General features: G+C 40.1%; 1 protein-coding gene across 2 annotated transcripts in view; it reads left to right on the top strand.

Annotated features, from left to right (window-relative positions):
• Positions 1-20,176, top strand: part of RPS6KA2 (ribosomal protein S6 kinase A2) — a 469,430-nt gene that overhangs the window by 218,026 nt on the left and 231,228 nt on the right. Inside the window, exon 1 of one of the 2 annotated variants that reach the window (XM_077811815.1) lies at positions 11,662-11,760. The exons of the other annotated variant lie outside the window; for it this stretch is intronic. Coding sequence (XP_077667941.1) covers positions 11,662-11,760 — 99 coding nt within the window. Of the gene's footprint in view, positions 1-11,661; positions 11,761-20,176 lie in introns of those variants that run through there. 2 annotated transcript variants of the gene reach the window in all.

The raw sequence follows: 20,176 nt of genomic DNA, 5'->3' as shown, positions 1-20,176 counted from the left end.
GGCAGGGATTTAAAGGGCCCCGGAGCTCCAGCCGCCACTACTGCCCCGGGGCCTTTTAAATCCCTGCCAGAGCCCCGCCGCCGTTACCCCAGGGCTCGGGCAGCAGGGTTCAGGCCGGGATTTAAAGGGCCCCGGGCGGGAGGTAGCAGCGGCTGGAGCTCTGGGGCCCTTTAAATCCCCGCCGCAGCCCCACCGCCACTACCCCAGGGCTTTAAATTGCCCTCTCAGAAAGCCGGTCCTGGTACGGTGCACCGGCTCTTACCGGTATGCCGTACCGGGGTGTACCAGCTTACTTTCACCTCTGCTTGTAACACACACCCCTCCACAACTCTCTTTGGGTCAGAACCCCCATGTTTATATTGCCATGAAATTTCAGACATAAACATCTGAAACCATGAAATTTACTATCTTTTAAATCCTATGACCATGTAATTGACCAAAATGGACCACGAAATTTGGTAGGGCCCTATTCATAAGGTCACCAGTGACGGAAATTGACTTAACATCCACTCAAACCATCTGTGTGGTGCTCTGTCTGCAAGGAGGCTACCTCCCTTAGGGATTTTCTGTGATGATGATGCTTGCAAGCACCTCAAGCTTTGAGTGATCACTGAACACCACAGCCTGCATGTCCGTTCAGGGCAATAACAAGGGAATAAGACATCCCTCTTAAGCTTCTGCCCTGGCAGCTTAAAACTTGAGTATACATGTGCAGGAGTAAATGGGGGTCGTGAGGCTTCTGCTTCTCTCCTTGGAGCAGAGAGGGTTGTGGAGGGGGGCAGAACCTTTATACCACCTCTTTCCCCCCAGCTTGTTTGTCAGATCAACTAACCCTGTGCAGGCTAAGCTGTAATTTGCTGTTGGTATAGCCCTGCAGCAAATTTCTAGCACCCTGGAGCAGAGCGTGGGGGAACACAGATAATTGTGCCATGCAGAGGAAAGCAGGGAGGGAGTTCTTTGCAGAGACACAGTGGGGCATGCTTTCAGACAAGCAGAGAGCAAAGCATTATATTTCACCCTCAACTTGTGAAGAAACAGCCAAATAACTGCATATATTTCTGTCACCACACACTAGGTAGATTCTGGGTACAGCTTAAGGATCTGGCATCAGCACTTTGCTGTCAACTACTGAATAGATGTCCTGGCTGCACCATGTACCACAGACAATGGCTGTGGTCCAGATTACACACTTCCCTTTAGCACGCAGTACTGAGGACATGCAAAATCAAGTGGAAGTCTGGTTAACGTTTGGATCACTTCACTTGGTTTCACATTAATAGTTATGATTTTGTTTATTTTTTTTCTGCTTTAATGTGTGCCAGGTGTTTTATAGGTACACAGTGAGACAGATTTTTGTCCCAAAGTTCGTACTGGTAGGATGTAAATAGACAACATGCGGACAAGGGGATGAAATGAAAAGATTTTTGTGTGTGTGACCTTATGGATGGAGCACCTGACTGGGACTCAGGAGACCAGGGTTCTAGTTCTGGCTCTGCTGCTGGCCTACTGGGTGACCGTGGGCAAGTCATTTCACCTCTCTGTGTCTGTTTTACCTTCTGTAAGATGGGGGTGATGACACTGACCTCCTTTGTGAAGCACTTTGAGATTTGCAAATGTAAAGCTCTGTGTAATAGGTCGGTATTATTTCCATTATTTTAGACCTTGCCTTCATTATTGTTTCCAGTCCCTAAACCTCTAGTCATTTATTATTAAGTAAACCCTAACCTAATGTTCTGTGTATTTTCTTTTGTACTTAGCTAGAAAAATTAGCCCTTCTAACACTCCCTCGCAACCAGCAGCAATCATCTTTGATATGGTATATGTGGCTCAAGTCCTGCATTGTGTTCTGTATGGTAATATCCCTGCACCCTCACAGAGCCCCATTGCAGTCCATGGGGCTCTGAGCAGGAACAGGGGTTTGTCCTAATACAGCAGCTTGAAGGACAGAGGACTTTGTTTTTACCAGAAAAATGTGTGAGACTCTTATCCAAATCCATCGGTGTGTTTTTAAAAAACAGCAAGAAAAACAACATGCCTCACAATTGCATATTGAAGAAACACACATCAAGTGAAAATGTGCCCACTGCATCTGCTCATGACCGGGAAGTGGTGATCCCATTGCAAGTGTCATTTATCATATAACAGGCAAGGTGGGTTAGGCAATATCTTCTATGGGATCAACTTCTGTCTGTGAAAGAGACCGAGCTACTGAGCTACACAGAGCTCGCCTGCCAGTCTCTGTGTAGCTCAAAAGCTTGGGTCTCTTTCACTAAAAAAATTGGTTCAATTAAAAAATAGCACCTCACCCCCCTTGTCTTGCTAATAATGTCCTGGGATCAACATGGTGACAGTAATGCTGCAAACATGTATTGCATAATCAACGAGGGCACAGTGCTCTTCTTCTTCATGCTGCTCAGTGGATGCTCCTGAAACACCTGTTCCTGATTCTCTTTTATAAGAGTAGCCTTTTTAAAAATTTGAATTGGTTGATAGACCTGTGTTTAAACTATAGTGTCTCTGGGGACTGAGCTCAGCTCCTGTGCAGCCAAAGTTTCAAATCAATAGGGTGAAAGTTACCTTTTAAGATTCTCTCGGACTGAGAGACTCTTAGGGGCACATGAAGAGCAAACGCAGCGACCACAAACACAGTTACAAGTCAAAAATCTTGTTTGTATTATCAGTTATAAGTTACACTCGCATACAGATCTACACAACCTGAGAGCCCAAGCAACAGACAATGCTTTATTCATACCCAAAGATAATATTAGAGTCTTGTGGATCTCTCAACAGATGGTCATTGATAGAGGGGTGGTTCCTGCTAGGGTCTTCTGAATGAGGTCTTACGCTGGGGTCTTCCCACTTTGCTGCAATCAGGGAATTGCTTTTGTCTTGTTGTTCTGAGCACACCGAACCCATATGTATATGCATGAGGGTTCCAACCCTTCTTTTCCTTAACTGTACTTCCATGCCCCATAAATTTTGGGAGCCCCCACTTTCCATAGGTTGTTCTCTTAGTTCCCTTTTTTCTTATTAACATCTTATTAATATTTATGTACACATGTTCCCATGGTAACTTGCAGTCAGAAGAGAACTTTCCATGATGTATCAATCAGGTACCATGCTGTCTAGATGGGTATATTACAGTCTATTTTTCTATAACATCACCTATTGGCACATCCTTTGCAGTAATCATGTGGTTTTATTGGTATAGGGTTATTCTTAGGTCACCCACTTATGTCAAGCTTCCTTAAGTGTAGTGAGGCTAAGCTGAAGTTTTACAGGCCTTACCGTGTAGGCCTTTCATTACAGCCATGCTTTACTTATATATCGAATATGCAGTCATCACTCCTAAATACTTGTCAGTCTTATACCCCTATAGTCTCACCCTACTTATACAATCAATGTGTGATGAATAGATATATGACATAGCATTTGGGTTAACCACAACAATAAAACAATTAAATTATCAAATGAACAAAGTGGCTACAAGAGCGTAAATAGGAGTATTTAATTTACCTTCTTGATGCCATTTTTCATATACAGCACACTCATAAGAACTGCCATACTGGGCCAGACTAAAGGTCCATCTAGTCTAGTATCCTGTCTTTCGACAGTGGCCAATGCCAGGTGCTTCAGAGGGAATGAACAGAGCAGGTAATCATCAAGTGATCCATCCCGTTGCCCATTCCCAGCTTCTGGCAAACAGAGGTTAGGGACACAATCCCTGCCCATCTGGCTAATAGCCATTGATGGACCTGTCCTCCATGAATTTATCTAGTTCTATTTTGGGTTAGGGTTTGGGTTTATTCCGTTTATCTGAATGGCTTCAGGGAAACTGAAACTTTCAGCTAACCAGGTGTTTGGAGAAACCAAAGTGCTACATTGAGCTGCAGTTTCACTGATATAGAAATATGGGGAATGAAGCAAGTAATGCTAATATTTGCTTAATACTTTGTACTTTATTAAAGAGTAAAAAATAAACCTCTTGAGTTTATTAAGCCACCAAAATTGTATTAAAATTGTGTCCACAGTGGTTTTAATATAATTTTAGCATTTAAATGCAATAACATTGGGTTTATTCCTTAATAAAATAGAAAGTATTAAGTATTAAAAGTGCAAAGCCCTTGATTAGTACTAACTAGCGGTAAGCGGCTAATTGAGAAGTTATTAGCTGGTGAATAACTAATGTAGGGCTACGTGGGAGACACACAATGGATTCAGATAACAAGGATTTTGGTGTACAGGGAATTGGGATAACTGGAATTATACTGTACCTTTATCATGACCCTCTTATTCTCCTTACTAAATTTATGAGGTCCTAATCATATGTGTTTTTATATGGAAGCCTTTTCTTGCCTCTAATAATTTATTGCCTGTTGCTGAAGCCTTTCTGTTTCTCATATAAACTTATTGAGAAGGGGCAAGCAAAATTGAATGTATTACTCAACATAAGAGAGTGCCATCAGTTTGTACACTTCCATTTTTATTCTCTATAGCAAGAATAATTCAACCCAGCGTCTCATTTGCTTTTTGGACCACAATTTTACCTTAGATACTTTCATTGCATAGGCTTGTTGAGGGGTTCCTAGAGGCTTGTTCCTCAGCCCCCATTAAGTCCCCTGCATTCAGAGTCAACAATATATTCCTTTCAGAACTAAAGACATTCATCTGGGATGGGAACATAACACTAACACTCCATGAAACATAGAGCAATAACTCCAGTTACCTGTTGCTTTGCTCAGTTAGCAGAGTCATTGCAGTTTTATTAATAGATAAACAGATTGTTAAGGCTAGAAGGGACCATTATAGTTATAGAGTCTGACCTGCACAACACAGGCCCTAGAATTTCACCCAGTAATTTCCTGCACTAAGCCCATGTCTTGTGGATGACAGAGTCATATGTCTCAAAGACTTGTGTAGCCCTTCTTCCAATTACTTAGCCCAGTTCTCTTATCTCTACTGCAAATTCATAGTTCATGCAGCATCAACCAGTCATGCATGTCCTTTTAGGTTCTGGTTCATCATAGATTGTTGTTTGTTGCTGAGTGTAAGTGTCTTAGGTCTGTATCTGCAGTTCCTGGATAGAGCTGTGTGAATAACTGATTTTTTTCTGTTCAACCGGTAAATGGAAATTTAAAAAAAAAATCACTTTGGTTTGCCCCCTGCCCCGCCCCAAAAAAATTCTAATATTTTTTGTGAATCAAAACTTGAAAAAATTTCTTTTTTGGGTTGAACAACATGTTTTGTTCTACCTGAAATAAAGCATTTCATTTTGCCTGTGGTAAATAAAGTGGGGGGATAACTCCCTTTGATGGACACCTAGCCAGCCAGTTAGCTGTAAAATCCCTCTTGGTAACTGTTCTTTACTTGCTTTACCTGTAAAGGGTTTAAAAGTCCCCCAGGTAAAGAAAAAAAAGTGGGCACCTGATCAAAAGAGCCAATGGGAAGGCTAGAACTTTTTAAAATGAGGAAAGAAACTTTCCCTTTGACTGTTGTTCTCTGGGCTAGAGAGACAGAGCAGCCATGCTATAAGCAGCTTTAAGCAAGGTATGATCATAAATCATCAGATCATACCTAGAACTACTTATCTGAACTCCAAATGTGTAAGTAGATCAGAATGTTAAGCTAGATGTGATCAGGTTTATTTCTGTTTATTTTTTAAGGCTTGTGGATCTCCTCTGTGCTAACCTCTGATGCTTTTGTTTGCTTGTAATCTTAACCCCCAAGAAATCTGTTTTGAGTGCTTAATTTTTATAATTGTTTCTTTTAAGATCTAGCAAAAAGCCTGAGTTCCAGATGTATTTTTTTCCCTTTTTGTTTTTAATAAAATTTACCTTCTTTAAGAACAGGATTGGATTTTTGGTGTCCTAAGAGGTTTGTGCATGTTGTTTGATTAGCTGATTTCCTTTGTTTTCTTTCTCAGCTCTTTCTTTGCCCACCTCGAGTTGTGTGCTTGACTTTTATTATTCTTGATGTGTTCTGTGTACAGCCGTCTGTGAGGGTCACACAAGTTCTGGTAGTAAGTTTTATTGTTAGAAATCTTCCATGAAATGTGTGTTAACTAACACCTAGTCTCAGCAAACTCTAAGTTGAAGTACTTTTTGTCTGTACAATTTGGTTCCAATCCTAATCAAGTCAAAGTAAATGAGTTTTACAGTTGGCTCCAAAAAAAGCAGAATCAGGCATTTTATCTTTTTTTTAAAAAACTCTATGTTGTGGCAATTAATGTTTCAGTTTAGAAGCCATAAATCAGAATCAAAAATATAAATATTACTATGAAGTGTAAGTATGTCAGTTGATCCCCACCTCTGTTGTTTATTCTTGCCTTAAGCACAACCATTTGGTGGATTTCATTTCCATCAAGTTCTTTGGCAGTAAAAATTACTCAGAGGGAAGCTGATTAATAATTTACTGCCATGAATTTTGAAGTGCAATGAATTTTTCAAGTTGATCTGACTGTTAGTATGCTTATACATAGAACAATGAATGTACAGTTTAATCTAATTTCTTTCTTGGCTTGTACCTTTTTATTAGTCATTGGGCAAATTGGATATTCTATGGCTAACTAAGTTATGGATCTTTCACTCTGAGACTTCATCTTATTCATTTGTTCTTCTGAAGCTAAGCTAAATAACAGTGGCTCAGAAGCATAAAATGCACACATGATACTTGTAGAATTTTTTTCTATTTTCTGTGCCTTCACTTCATATTATCTATGTAGTTTGTGTGTTTCCTGTATTTGTACTTTTTTATGTTATTAGTCAAGGAGCATTCCCTCCCCCACATCCTCTTGCCTTGTAAAGAATTTGACATGATACCGTGTGGGAAAATATTAGTTAAATTAGAGTGGATGCGTATTAGTACAAGAATTGTAAAGTGAATAAGGAACTGGTTAAAGGGGATAAGACAATAGGTTCTTCTGAAAGGTGAAATATCAGACTGAGGGTAGGTTACTAGTGAAGTTCCTGAAGGATTGCCTTGGGATCACTCTTAATATTTTTATTAATGACCTTGACACAAAAAGTAGGAGTGTGCTAATGATGATACAACATTGGGAAGCATTGGAATATTATAGAGGAAGATCTGGATGACCCTGAAAACTGGAGCGACAGAAATGGGATAAAATTCAATTGTACAAGATGCAAGATCATGCACTTAAGGTCTGATCATAAGAATTTCTGCTCCAAAACCTGGAGGGTCATCAGTTGGAAATGAGAGGATGAGACAGACCTGGGTGTGGGGGAGTCAATCACGGGATGGCTATGAGCCACCAAAGTGATGCAGCTGTGAAAGAAGCAAATGCAATCCTAAGATATATTAGAAGAGGCATCTCCAGTAGTGAGTGGCGGGGGGGGGGGGTATTTGTGCCATTATACAAGGCACTGGTAAGACCTCCTCTGGAATATTGTGTACAGTTCTTATCACACATGTTCAAAAAAACTAAATTCAAACTGGAACAGGTCAGAGAAGAGCTACTAGGATGATCAGGGGAATGGAGGGCCTGTCTTATGAAAGAAGCATGGAAGAGCTTGGCTTGTTTAGCCTAGCAAAAAGAAGGCTGATAAGGGATATGACTGCTCTTTATAAATATACTTGTGGGTAAACTCCATGGAGGGTGAAGAGCTATTTAAGCTAAAGGACACTGTTGGCACAAGAACAAATGGCTATAAACTGGCCATGAAGAAATTCAGGCTGGAAAACAGAAGAAGGTTTCTAACCATCAGAAGAATGAGGTTTTGGAACAGCCTCCCAATAGGAGTTGTGGGGCAAACAACTTACTTAGTTTTTTAAGACTGAGTTGGACAAATTTGTGTAGTTGTATTATGGGGCTGGTTGTGGTGGGGGGGGGAAGGACTCAGCAGCCCTGGGGCTCTCTTCCAGTTTACAATTTATGTTCCTAAAGCTCATGCTTCAGGGTTTCAGCTGGCCATCTCCAGGGGTGAGGAAAGATTCCTGCCCTTCCCTCAATGGATTCTGAGGTCTGGGATGGGGTTGTGGTGGGTTTGGTGGTTTGTTTGTTTTTTTTTAATCATTTCTCTGAAGCATCAAGGATGGCCCCTGCTGCAGACCAGACATTGGATGGGGTAGGTCAGGGCTCTGAGATGGCACCAGTCATTCTCTCTCTCAGGTGCCTGGCTGGCTGGTGTGTGTTTGGGGTCTAACTAATCACCGTATGTGGGGTTAGGAAGGAATTTCCCCCCACATCAGATTGGCAGTGAGCTTGTGGGGTGCAGCGTGTTGATATGGCTCACTTGCTGGGATGTGCCCATTTAATAATTTCCCTGCCACTTCATGGGCCTTGGGCATTAGTGCACCTTGGTCCATCCTATTCTCTCCCTGTAGCACACAACCATCTAGTCTTCTGTGATCTTAGTTTGGTTGTTGGGTTTAGTGCGCGGGTCCTGGGTGGTGTTGGTGGCCTGTGCTTTGCAGAAGGCCAGACTAGATCTGGTGGTTCCTTCTGGCCTTAAACTCTGTGACCTGTGTATATCCATGTGGGGGAGTGATGCCATGACTCTGACCCTCCCTGCTCTTCTGCACCCACATGCTGACCACGTGTTCCAGAGGGGACTTAAATATGCTTGCAGAGCTTGTTTCTGTGGGTCTAGGCATGGAAATAATCAGTAAGGCCTTTCAGGGATGTAAGGCGCATTCTTACCACTTTGCATGGGCCCGTAATCCAAGTCTCACTCTAAAATCCTCAGTATCAAAGGATAATTATTAAATTGGTGTTTGCAGTACATTTCCAAAACATCATTACGGCACGAACATAGAAAAACAACATATTTCATTTTTATTGAAGGACCTAATTTTGAACAAAATAAGACAGGACACCTGGTACGTAACAAGTACGTGATAGTTTTGGATAATTTTTCTTTGGAGTTTATTGCAAAACAGACTCATTTAATGGCCATTAATGATGACTGAAAATTGCAGTATATTGGACTGTAAGAATCCCATTGCAACATGAAGGCAGTGACAGATCTTATAGTAAAAGCCATCAATAGCTGTTTTTAACTCTGGGACACGCCACGTGTTTTAAATCTTTTTTTTTTTTAATTGATGGTGCAGCTCCTTGTGCCGTAAGAGTTGGGAAGGGCTAATTGCATCCACGTAAGTAAGAGTAGCAGAATCTAGATCTAATATCGAAATATTTTATTTTTTTGGTGAACAACAAGTATATTTTTTGAACTTTATAAACCCACTGTGGTTTTGAGTGGTGGCATAATAGATGGGCTTTCCATATATATGATGGAAAAGATTTAAGAAAACTGAGCAATCCCATCTATTATGCCATCAACCGAGCTATCATTCAAAACCACAATGGTTAATACAGTTCAAAAATACTTTTGTTAATCACACCCCCAAAAATTACAATATTAGATCTAGATTTTGCTTTCCTTATTCATGTGATGAAATAAGGTATTTCTTGAATAGTCAAGAACAGTGGTTCTCAACCAGAGGTACACGTACCCCAGGGGGTAAGCAGAGGTCTTCCAAGGGGTGCATCAACCCATCTCAATATTTGCCTAATTTTACAACAGGCTCCATAAAAAGCACTGGCAAAGTCAGCACAAACTAAAATTTCATACAGACAAAATGAGAAAGTAATCTTTTTTTTTCTGCAATAGTGTGCTGTGACACTTTTGTATTTTTATGTCTGATTTTGTAAGCAAATAGTTTTTAAGTGAGGAGAAACTTGGTGTACGCAAGACAAATCGGACTCCTGAAAGGGATAAAGTAATTTGGAAAGATTGAGGAAACACTGGTCTAGGACATGCCTTCTTCCAGGCACAGGGGGCTGGGTGGAAACAAGATAAGAGAAGGATATAAAAAGCATTATTAAGCTTTTGCAGCAGGTATGGAGCAATGCGGTTCGGGAAAGAAAAAACAAGATCAAAAAGTTAGGTGGAAACCTAAGTTTACCAGGACCTTGAAAGCAAGGGTGCAGAGTTCACATTTGATGTAGAAGATGAGAAGAAGCCAATGACAGGATCTGGAGGAGGAGGACACAGTCAGAGCAGCTGACAAGGTAGATGCTTTTCACAGCTACATAATTGATAGGAGTTGGGGTGGGGTGCAGGAAGATATAGGTGGGGAAGATAGGGCCTGTGTAAGCTGAGACCATAAACTCCGTGACAACTTAGGAAAATAGTCATGGTTGGTGTTTTTTTTACCCTTGCCACTAACCGATCAATAGAGCAGCCTGTGATAATCATGACACAGCCCCTGAAGGTGCCTGAAGAGACCCAGTAAGCAATTAACACAAAAAGTGTATTTCTCTTTAAGGCTGATCAGTTGCAGTGGTGCTGTCAGTCAGCCTCTGAGAACCTTCCCCAGTATGGTGGTGTCACTGTTGTCTCAGACCTTTTTTCAGTTGAGTCATTAATAAGTCCTTGGCGCTGTTCTCTTTCCATATAAGGACATAGGCGGAAAGGTATGTCTTGATGGTCTTTAGCAGTTGGAAAGGAAAGATAATTAAGGCCAAGGAGCCCAAGCTGTATGTGGCTGGCACAGAAACACTTTGGGTCTCAGAACCACATTGAGATGCAGTAGTTTTCTAAAGGAAATCTAAAAATAGGGAGGGAAAGCATAGGTCTGCATGTGTCCAGTATAATGAGTAACTCAGAATTACTGATTTAGTTGGGGATTGGCCCTGCTTTGAGCAGGGGGTTGGACTAGGTGACCTCCTAGTTGGAGGTCCCTTCCAACCCTGATATTCTATGATTTTATACTGTACAAAGAGCAAGGTTCCTATTCTGTATGTATGTATACATTCTTAACATTTAACATTTGTAGACTCCCATCACAATATAATAATAATCACAATACTTAACCTTTATATAGTGCTTTATCTTTTCAAAGTGTTGTACAAACTACTATTTAAATGTAAAGCCTTTAGGTAATCTGTAATATCTGCGCTGTGTGCTGGAGTTTAATGTTGTTCAGGAAAAAATGTTTTAACTTCACACGGATAAAGGTAAAAAATGTAATCCACAGAATAAAATGAGCTTCAGATGCTACTATTTAGCAGCGGGCTCATGGTGTCTTTCAATCTTCTCTTAGGAGAATCTCTTTTACAATAGCTGGTTTCTTCTCAGATCTGGCCCATATTGTATATGGTAATTATAGCTCTGCTGAAATTCCAAGCTAAAAACAGAAATGCAGCATGTGCTTATTTTCCCCCTACAGTTCTCAAGCCAAGAGATTGGAAAAGACTGGCTGGGAGAACAGGAGTGCAAGCAATAGACACGTCTACTCTTTATTGCAAACCTGCTCTGCCTGGGAGTTGGTAGCTGTCATTTTCTGGTGCTTATTATGTATGCAGCAAAAGCTGATCTGATTGGATGTAGTAGGACCTAAGGCGAGGGAGCGAGGGAGTGGAAAGGGAGTTCTGCTTGCAGCACTGAAATGTAAACAGTGGAAAGAAAGACAGAGTAAAAAGCACTTATGCTCTGAGCAGCAAGCAGCACACTGCAAGATTTGATGGCTCTTGTAATATACCTTCTGTGTATCTAGCTGTACACGACTTGATGAATTAGCAAAGATACTTCTGAGAATCTCTCTTCCGTGGATTTAATATAAGGGGCAACTGGGATGCACTAGCCTTCTTCGTCACTGCAGCTCCTCTCTGCTCTGCACTGTAGTTCAAACGGGGCAATGGAAATGAATATGAAGAAGTTCACAGTGCGTAGGTTCTTTTCAGTATATCTCCGCAAGAAGTCTCGGTCGAAGAGCTCAAGTTTAAGTAGATTTGAGGTAAATTTTTATTAAGTTCTTTATATGTGGCAAATACTCTTATGTGCTTCTTATAGAGGTGGGGGATGGCTGCACTTGCTGATGTAATCAGCAGTTAAAGGTAATCTTCCTCTATAGGTGGTGGTGTTTGCAATGGTATTATTCAATATCACTAAGCTTTTTTTGTAATGCACTGTATATTGCAAAATATATTTGGCATGTTATTGAGGCTTATTTCACTGGCATAGCACGTGAGAAGGAAACCTGAATCAGGACATTATAAACTTGTTTGAAATAATTACAGATTCACCTAAATTAGCACAGACAGCACCAGAATCTATAGTAGCTGCCTGCTTTACTCTTCCTAACCCCACCCACAACTCAGTCTATTGCAATACTTGGTGTTGAATTATTTTTTTCATGGTTTGCGAAAGTGACTCACAGTTCTTTTATCCAGGATAGTAATTGCCCTTGCTTTGTCTTCCTATAGGCTCCCATCCTTGTCACATATTTGCATTCATCTTCTCTTCAGCACATCCATCCTGGCATTTTTCTGTTACTGAAAAAGAGAAGTTGTTTGGGAAAATGTCAAAATAATCTATATAAAATGTGTTCACACTATCACCAAGTGAAATGCATTTTCAGTCAGAAAGAAGTATTAATGTATAAGAATGTTTGGATGGGGCAGGATCAGGATTTCTGTATTCCATCCATCACATCGTTTTTTGACCCTGTGTCTGGATTTGGGAACAGTCAGTTTTATATATATAATTTTTTGTTCTCTTTGTCATTGCAGATGATCTGCTACCTCCCCATTAAAACAAAGGTATACAAGGCCTGATTCTCCCTTACTTGCATTTGTTTTTTCATAATTCCATTGACCTCAGTGAAGTTACTCTCAGTTTGTGCCAGTGTCCTGAGAGGAGAATCGGGTTCATACTGTGCAAATAAATTAAAAAAATATATATTTCCTTCATGTTATATCTAAGACATCAAATAGCTATTTGATGATAATGGTCTTGATATTGCATTGCTTAAGCAGGATATGATAAAGACTGAATTTAAATAGATTTTTTTTAACTATTTCCTGAAAAAATCGTATTGCTTGCCTAATTCTATTTCACCCATCAGATAGGAATACATCACAATAAAAAAACAAAACTCCACCAACTAACGTTGGCACCAATTGACATCCAGCCACGTTAATCCAAACCTTGTTGGCAGGGAAAATAAATTTCTCCTCCCTCAGCTTTGTGCCCAAATCATGGAAGTGCTAAATTAAAGAGATGTATCTTGCAACAGTCCATGAAAGTAATCAAATCCATGCTCCACCAGAGCAGATACAAAGCCAGGTGCAAAGCTGTGGCTCTTCCACGAAGAAGTTCTACTCAGGGACTAACAAGAGCATCATGATTGATCATTAGTGCCTGGACAGAGCATAGCAGGAGATGTGACTTCTGAGGTATCAGAGTCCCACCAGACTACTCGTGTTAACTATTTGTGTGACAATGCCATTGGTTCGTTACATTGGGAAGGAGCAGTTTCCACCATGCTAATAAACTAATCTGTTGGATAGTCTGACTCTGACTAGCACAACTCCTCTACATTTACAATAAGTCAGATTCCTGTTTTAAAAGAAGTCTTTAAAATTCTTTTGGACATAGTTATGAACAATAATTGCCTTTTAAACAAATTATTAGATTTTCTTTTAAATGTCTGGGATATTTTCTCTAAACTTGTTTTCTTGTACCAGGATTTACTGACTTTTAAATAATCTTGTTCAAGAAGCAGCCCAATAGATCTATTGTAACCCATTTAAGTTACAAAGCATCACATCCACTCCCCACTTCCCTCCTTTATTTGGCAGTAATAACCCACTTTATGCAAAGTCACTCTGTATTATAATGCAACAGGGAACAGGGGGTTTTCAACCAGGAAGGGAAAAAAGTGATTTAAAAATCTGTTCTGCTATTTAAGTGTGAAAATCATCAGAGAAGTTCCGACTTAGTGGAAAAACCAAACACAAACACCAAGCCCCCTGTGTGAATCCCATCCCTTAGCACTTCTGCATATACACTCGTAATTGCAAGCTAATGAGCATTCATCAGCAAAATATAAAGAGCAAAGGAGGCTTGCTGGTAGTTGGATCGTTCGGAATAGGAGTATTCTCCTTCCAAATAGATACACTTATAAAGAGACAAAATATGAAGTCGGTACATAGAAATTTATCATGAACAAAAAATAAAATAAAGGCAGGGAACCTGGCGAAATACACATAGCAATGTTTTGCTTAGTGGTTTGTTGCTAATGCACCTGGCAGAAACCATGTGTTGGTAGATCTGATTTGAAATTTATAGGAGGATCATTGTCTGTCTGTCTCCCTTTTCCCCCTGTTTTGCTTCAAGTAATTTTATATCCTTAAATTACCACACTTGCTGTAATGTCTAAGATATATCTACTAGGTAAGGTTTTGCTGGTCATTTTATCTCCTCCCCCACCCCACCCCCCATTCTTGTGCTGTTACTGCTTGGTTTAACTCTAGTTGTACAAGATTCATAGCTCTGTAAATCAGAGGTATGGATGCAGAAGATGACTTTTCAAGTTGCAGACCAAAACTTGATCTTTGCTTAATGGCTGCAGTACACCAATATCACTTCTTTATCGGAGACATCCAAATCCATTGCCTCATTTACACTGTTAGGTTTTTAACTTGTTCATGACTTAAGTTGTGCATGAGAAAGGTAGTGGAGACCAATACTATGGTAAATAAGGAACATGTTGGGGTTTGTGGGGTTTTTGTTTTTTTTTTCTTATCCAAAATGTGCCCTTTATATTATTCTGGAGAAACTCAGCTCAAATTTGTAATTATGTTGTTACATATTTAGTTTTTAAGTTTTATACTATTTTTCAATATTTCTTAACTTTCATTTATATTTTGTGATGTAATATTATTCAACATGCAGGGTCAACTTCTGCCCCTGTACATGTGCACACGATTCCCATTGAAGTCCACTGAACACCCAGTGAAATCAAGGGGAATTGCAAATGTGGAACTGAAAGCAGAGTTTTGTTTATAGTTCTTACTGAGTGTCAATGAGCATAAATGTAAAACCACCAGGAGAAAGTGCACGTGGCACAGATCTGCTAAAGACTTTGAGCCCCACTGGAATGTGTCTTGTGGCAGAGATGAAGATTCCTTGACTTATAAATAAAGGTTAAATATGACATTCTAATAAAACAATGCAGTAAAGATGCAACAAGCAAAGAATTTAATTATAATATTTATTCCAATGATGCAAAAGCCTTTCCCGCCCTTAAATGTTTCTGGAAAAATGAGAATCTAAAACATTTACCAGGAAAGAACAACTGCTGATGTTCTCCATTTTTGTTATTTTCAGTTATTTTTAACTTAGTGTTTAGTCACACTAATATCTATGATCCATATTCTAGCCCTGTCTAGATCCTTGATATAACGTTGACCAAGGCTCCAAAGTGAGTCAGTACAACTCTTAGAGAAGACAGTCCTGGCTGATAGCTCTGTAGAGCTGTCATCTTGGAAAGACCATGACCATCAGCAAAAAGATTTCCCCTGAATCTCTCCCCTCCATGGAAATCTGATTAATTTCTGCAGAGCCTGAGCAAGAGGATCATGATCTGTGGGGTAGGGCTCTTCATCTCTGCCATAAGACACCTTCCAGTGGGGCTCAAAGTCTTTAGCAAATCCATGCTGTGTGCACTTGGGAGGCCAGACCCAATAAAAATGATGTCTCCAACCTCTGAGAAGCTCTATTGGTCCTAGGCACAGTGTGCTCATGGAGTCCTGAGTCCCTTTCTAAATTGGGTCTGACCACTTCCAAGGTTAGTTGTGTCACTCCAGATACAAGTAATGTGAATCTTAATGGCTAATAGACCCTCCCCACAATAAACTCCTTCCACAGTAGAGAGCCAGGATTTGACCTAATATGAAGGCTGGGGGAGGGGGGGGGGGGAGTGCAACTTAATCAGCCACCTTCATAGTCTCAGGTCATTAGTCCCAACTGTGGTTCCACTATCCTCATTCCTTTCTTTGATGAAGGACATTTCTTTTTCTGGTGATTGGAATATAATCAAGCCCTTGCGAGTTCTTCTCCAATTCCTATGTGCTGCTTTGCAAAGCCAGATCAGTACATCTTTGTGTCTTGGTATGTAAATCCTTGGAGCTATTGGATGGCTTCACGCGAAGTATTGTAACATCTTTGGAGCTGCAAAGATAATACAGTTATTGGGGCATATAAATACATAGATATAATTTCACATCTCACTAATGAACAGTAACACAAGGAGTTTGTAAGAAATAAAATTCCTTGCTGAGATCATTCAGCATGCAACATTGTTTAAAATAGCAAATCAACAAATCACTTTTCTGAAAATGTTCCTGGATTAGACCTTTCAGCGTGTTCAGGGTCTCCATCTACACTTATTATTTTTATATCAACTTATTTTCAACATCCTCCTCCTTTTTCCTGACTGTAAGATTGTTCTCATGGTAATTAATACTTTTGTTGGGGGATTTTCAAATGTACAAATGGGGGGTGAGACCCCCAACTCCCATTGACTTTTTCAACGTTTAGCTGTTTTGGGGGTTTTTAGAGAGAAGGTGGGTGAGGTAATATCTTTTATTACACCAATTTCTGTTGGTGGAAGACACAAGCTTTCAGGCTTACACAGAGCTCTTCTTTGGGTCTGGGAAAGGTACTCAGCGAAGTGTCACAGCTAAATAGAAGGTGGACCAAACTGTTTAGCATAAGGAGTTATGCTGTAAGAGACCATTCAAGATGAAATGGACAGTTAACACCTCTGCACTCACAGGACAAAAAGCTTTTGACAGTCTCCCCCTTTGTGTTTGGTGTACAATTTTCCTTTTAAAAAAAATCCATTTCCCATCCTTGAGCTCACTTGTAGGGCACATTGTAGTTACTTTATATCATCCCAATCAGAGGTCAGGTGGAATATATGCAATGACTGGTTGTACATTCACTGACTGGAATTTGATGTTGGACAGGTTCTGTAGAATTAAACAGGGATGAAACAATAGAAATTAACTAGGATTCTACAGAAATTATTCTAAAAACTACATAATTTAAAAGCATTAAACCAGTACATAGAATATAATCACGTCCCTTCATTTTTCATTTATAATGTTTAAAATTTTGTGGGAATTCTTCTGTGTTTACTACAAAAATTGAAAAACTTGGGTGAATACTGGTGAAAATTAACTGCACAATTTTCTAGGGAAATATTGGGGTTAATATTGGGGGATGGGAGGACAGGAAAAAAGGATCAAATAGATAAAAATAAGAGTTTTAAAACTAAAAGCAGTTTTATGCTGTGGTTTATTTCATGAATTGTACATTGTCAGTAGGTACACACACGTACATGCATATGTGTATTTTCAACTACATTGCCTCACTTTAACAGACAACCTCGCATTTACACTTAGACTAATTTATTATTAGCGTAACCTTGCCAACAGAATAAGTAGATGTGTTTATCATTCTATATTAAATTATATAAGAGTCTGTAGGACTTTTTCCATTAAGGATAGCACAATGCCTTTCTCTTCAAATTACATTGTATTTGCAGTGTCTCTAAATCAGTGGTTTTCAACCTTTTTTCATTTGCGGACCCCTTACAAAATTTTGAATGGAGGTGCGGATCCCTTTAGAAATCTTAGATATAGTCTATGGACCCTCAGGGGTTGGTGGACCACAGGTTGAAAACCACTGCTCTAAATAAATCTGTATCTAATTCATGAAGAGAAAGAAAGTCAATTGATCCATAACTGAGGAAAAACAGCCAGTATCCCATTATATTGCAGTCTGCATATAATGTCCAAAGAAACACAGTAACCTTGATAAGACTGCTGCTTCTGTGCATCATCCATCAGGCTAAAATTTGAAATTGCTGCAACAAATCAGCTGGTTTATTATCTATGATGTCCAAAACGTTAATAAAAAGCTACAATAATCTCTTTAAAATAAATTATCCCAGTACATGAGATAAAAACACTTCAAAGTCAGAATGTTTATGCAGATAAATAAGCTGATATGTTTGTTTCTCCACTTAGCAAGTTCAGATACACATTTTTTACACAAGAGCCTAGTTTGCATCCTGACTTTCAGGTAGTAAAAAAAATTAGTTCAATGAGATTGTTCAGTTCCTACAGTAGCTTCCTAGATGACTTTGTGTTCACACATCAAACATCCATATCAGACACATTATCTCTCCAGAGACACAGCACTCAGAGAGTTTGGTATCTCAAGAAGCAGATGAAGTGATAGATGGGGAGAACCTGACATACAATGAACTTGGCCTGCTGTATTAAAAGACCTCAACCTCCCCAGGGTCAAGTCCTTCACCAGTTCAAAATTTGTTTACTTAGGTTTATTGAATGAAAATAAATAAGTATAAATACTCCTCAAATACAGCACTCCTGCTTCGTAAACACATCAGGGTGCCTGCTACCTGCAACTTTATTATCCTCCTTCTCCCCCTTCCCCCCCCCCCCCCCCCCCCCGCATAGAAGATTTTTCCACTTTTGAGGAACTGATGAAACACTCATTATCTAAGCCTGAGTTAGACAACAGTTAGAGTTAAGCTAAGAGAGGTTGGGAGGGAGGAGGTGGTGGTGGGAAGGGTAGTTTTCTGATCTGAAATTTCCAATTTCAGAAGTAATACTTACAGAATATACTGATGTCAGATCCAGCTGTGACACCATGCAAAATGCAACTTCCAGCTGAGAAGTACTTAGCACACAGTGTCCACGGGCTTGGCAAGGGACAGGCTCGCTTTCTTCACATAGGAGGTTGCTGCTTGCACTTTGTGAGGATAAAAAGAAAAGGAGTACTTGTGGCACCTTAGAGACTAACCAATTTATTTGAGCATGTGCTTTCGTGAGCTACAGCTCACTTCATCGGATGCATACCGTGGAAACTGCAGCAGACTTTATATATTCACAGAGAATATGAAACAATACCTCCTCCCACCCCACTGTCCTGCTGGTAATATCAGCAGGACAGTGGGGTGGGAGGAGGTATTGTTTCATATTCTCTGTGTATATATAAAGTCTGCTGCAGTTTCCACGGTATGCATCCGATGAAGTGAGCTGTAGCTCACGAAAGCTCATGCTCAAATAAATTGGTTATTCTCTAAGGTGCCACAAGTACTCCTTTTCTTTTTGCGAATACAGACTAACACGGCTGTTACTCTGAAACCTGTCTCTGTGAGGATAGTAGCTCTAGTCTCAGCAGTGGTAAAATAGAGGACCCACAAAAGGCAAGTCCAGGGCCAGAAGAGGGAACTTAACACTGAAATGAACTAAACCAATTAGTTTTCAGGCCGCTGACTGGCAGACACAAGAGAAGTCAAGGATAGATTACTAATGTACTCTTTTATTAAATACAGTATTTCGGGGAAAAGAGAATATTGCTGTATTTAAAAGTTTCCAATTGCAAGTTGTGATGTGTGAAACTTTATAAATTATAACAAAACTCTGCACCAGGTAAAGCTTACCTGACTTCAGGTCTCATTATAAATGCAAAATAAAGTGCAGTTTGAATTTCTGGGGGGGAGGGAATGCTGTTTTTGTTTCTTTCTGGTTTTGACTGGCATAATCTTGCATCCTCGAGTTTCACTGTGAGGTTCAAGTTAATACAACCCTGAAATCAAACAGAGAGGTAAAGCCCATGAAACTTGGTAGTTTTGGGCTGAGTTTTACACAGTTACCCTCCAAAATTGTAAATCAACACAAGTTGGCTTGAAATGTGATGTTTGCTGAGATTTTTTCAGACAACCTGGGTGGTCGATTTTGAATGGAAACCATGCTCTACATGACTTCAGCCATCTGAAACTACAATAGACAAAAGTTGGCAGTTTCCGATGATTTTCGCTTTGAGCTGCTAGGTTCGTTGAAGCACAAAACTCAAAGTGAAACACTGTGGGTAGAAACACAGAGCAAAAAAGGCAAAAAGTTGGTAGAGGAGGCAAAATTTACTGAGTTTCGCCTAGTTTTAGTGACTGTTAACGATTCTTTTCCAAGGTACTGTAGATGCCATAGAAACTGGGCTCATTTCCGCCACTGACTTACAGTGCCATGAAAATGGTGCAGCATGGAGCTAGAATCCCAGACAGAAGTTCCTGCTCATTTGAAACCTGAGCTGAGTCATGGGGGTGTAGGTCTGAGTCCTGATACAGCAGCAGGTGGGAGCTCAGGAATCCAGTGGGACCTGCAAGAGTTTCTGCTGCTCGAAAGAGTCAGGTTTCAAGGGGAGGGGAGAGGTAGACCTACAAGGTGTTTGAACTGTGGGATGGTGAGAAAACAGACAGAGCCATCAGGGATTGTGGTGAATTGGGTATGGAAAGCTTGTTGTGTGGGTTAGGATTTTGGGTGAGTAGGAGA

The sequence above is a fragment of the Eretmochelys imbricata genome, chromosome 3 (assembly GCF_965152235.1).
Source record: "Eretmochelys imbricata isolate rEreImb1 chromosome 3, rEreImb1.hap1, whole genome shotgun sequence".
Classification (NCBI taxonomy): domain Eukaryota; kingdom Metazoa; phylum Chordata; order Testudines; family Cheloniidae; genus Eretmochelys; species Eretmochelys imbricata.
The sequence above is the reverse complement of the archived record's forward strand: the minus strand, read 5'-3'. Positions and strand labels throughout refer to the sequence as shown.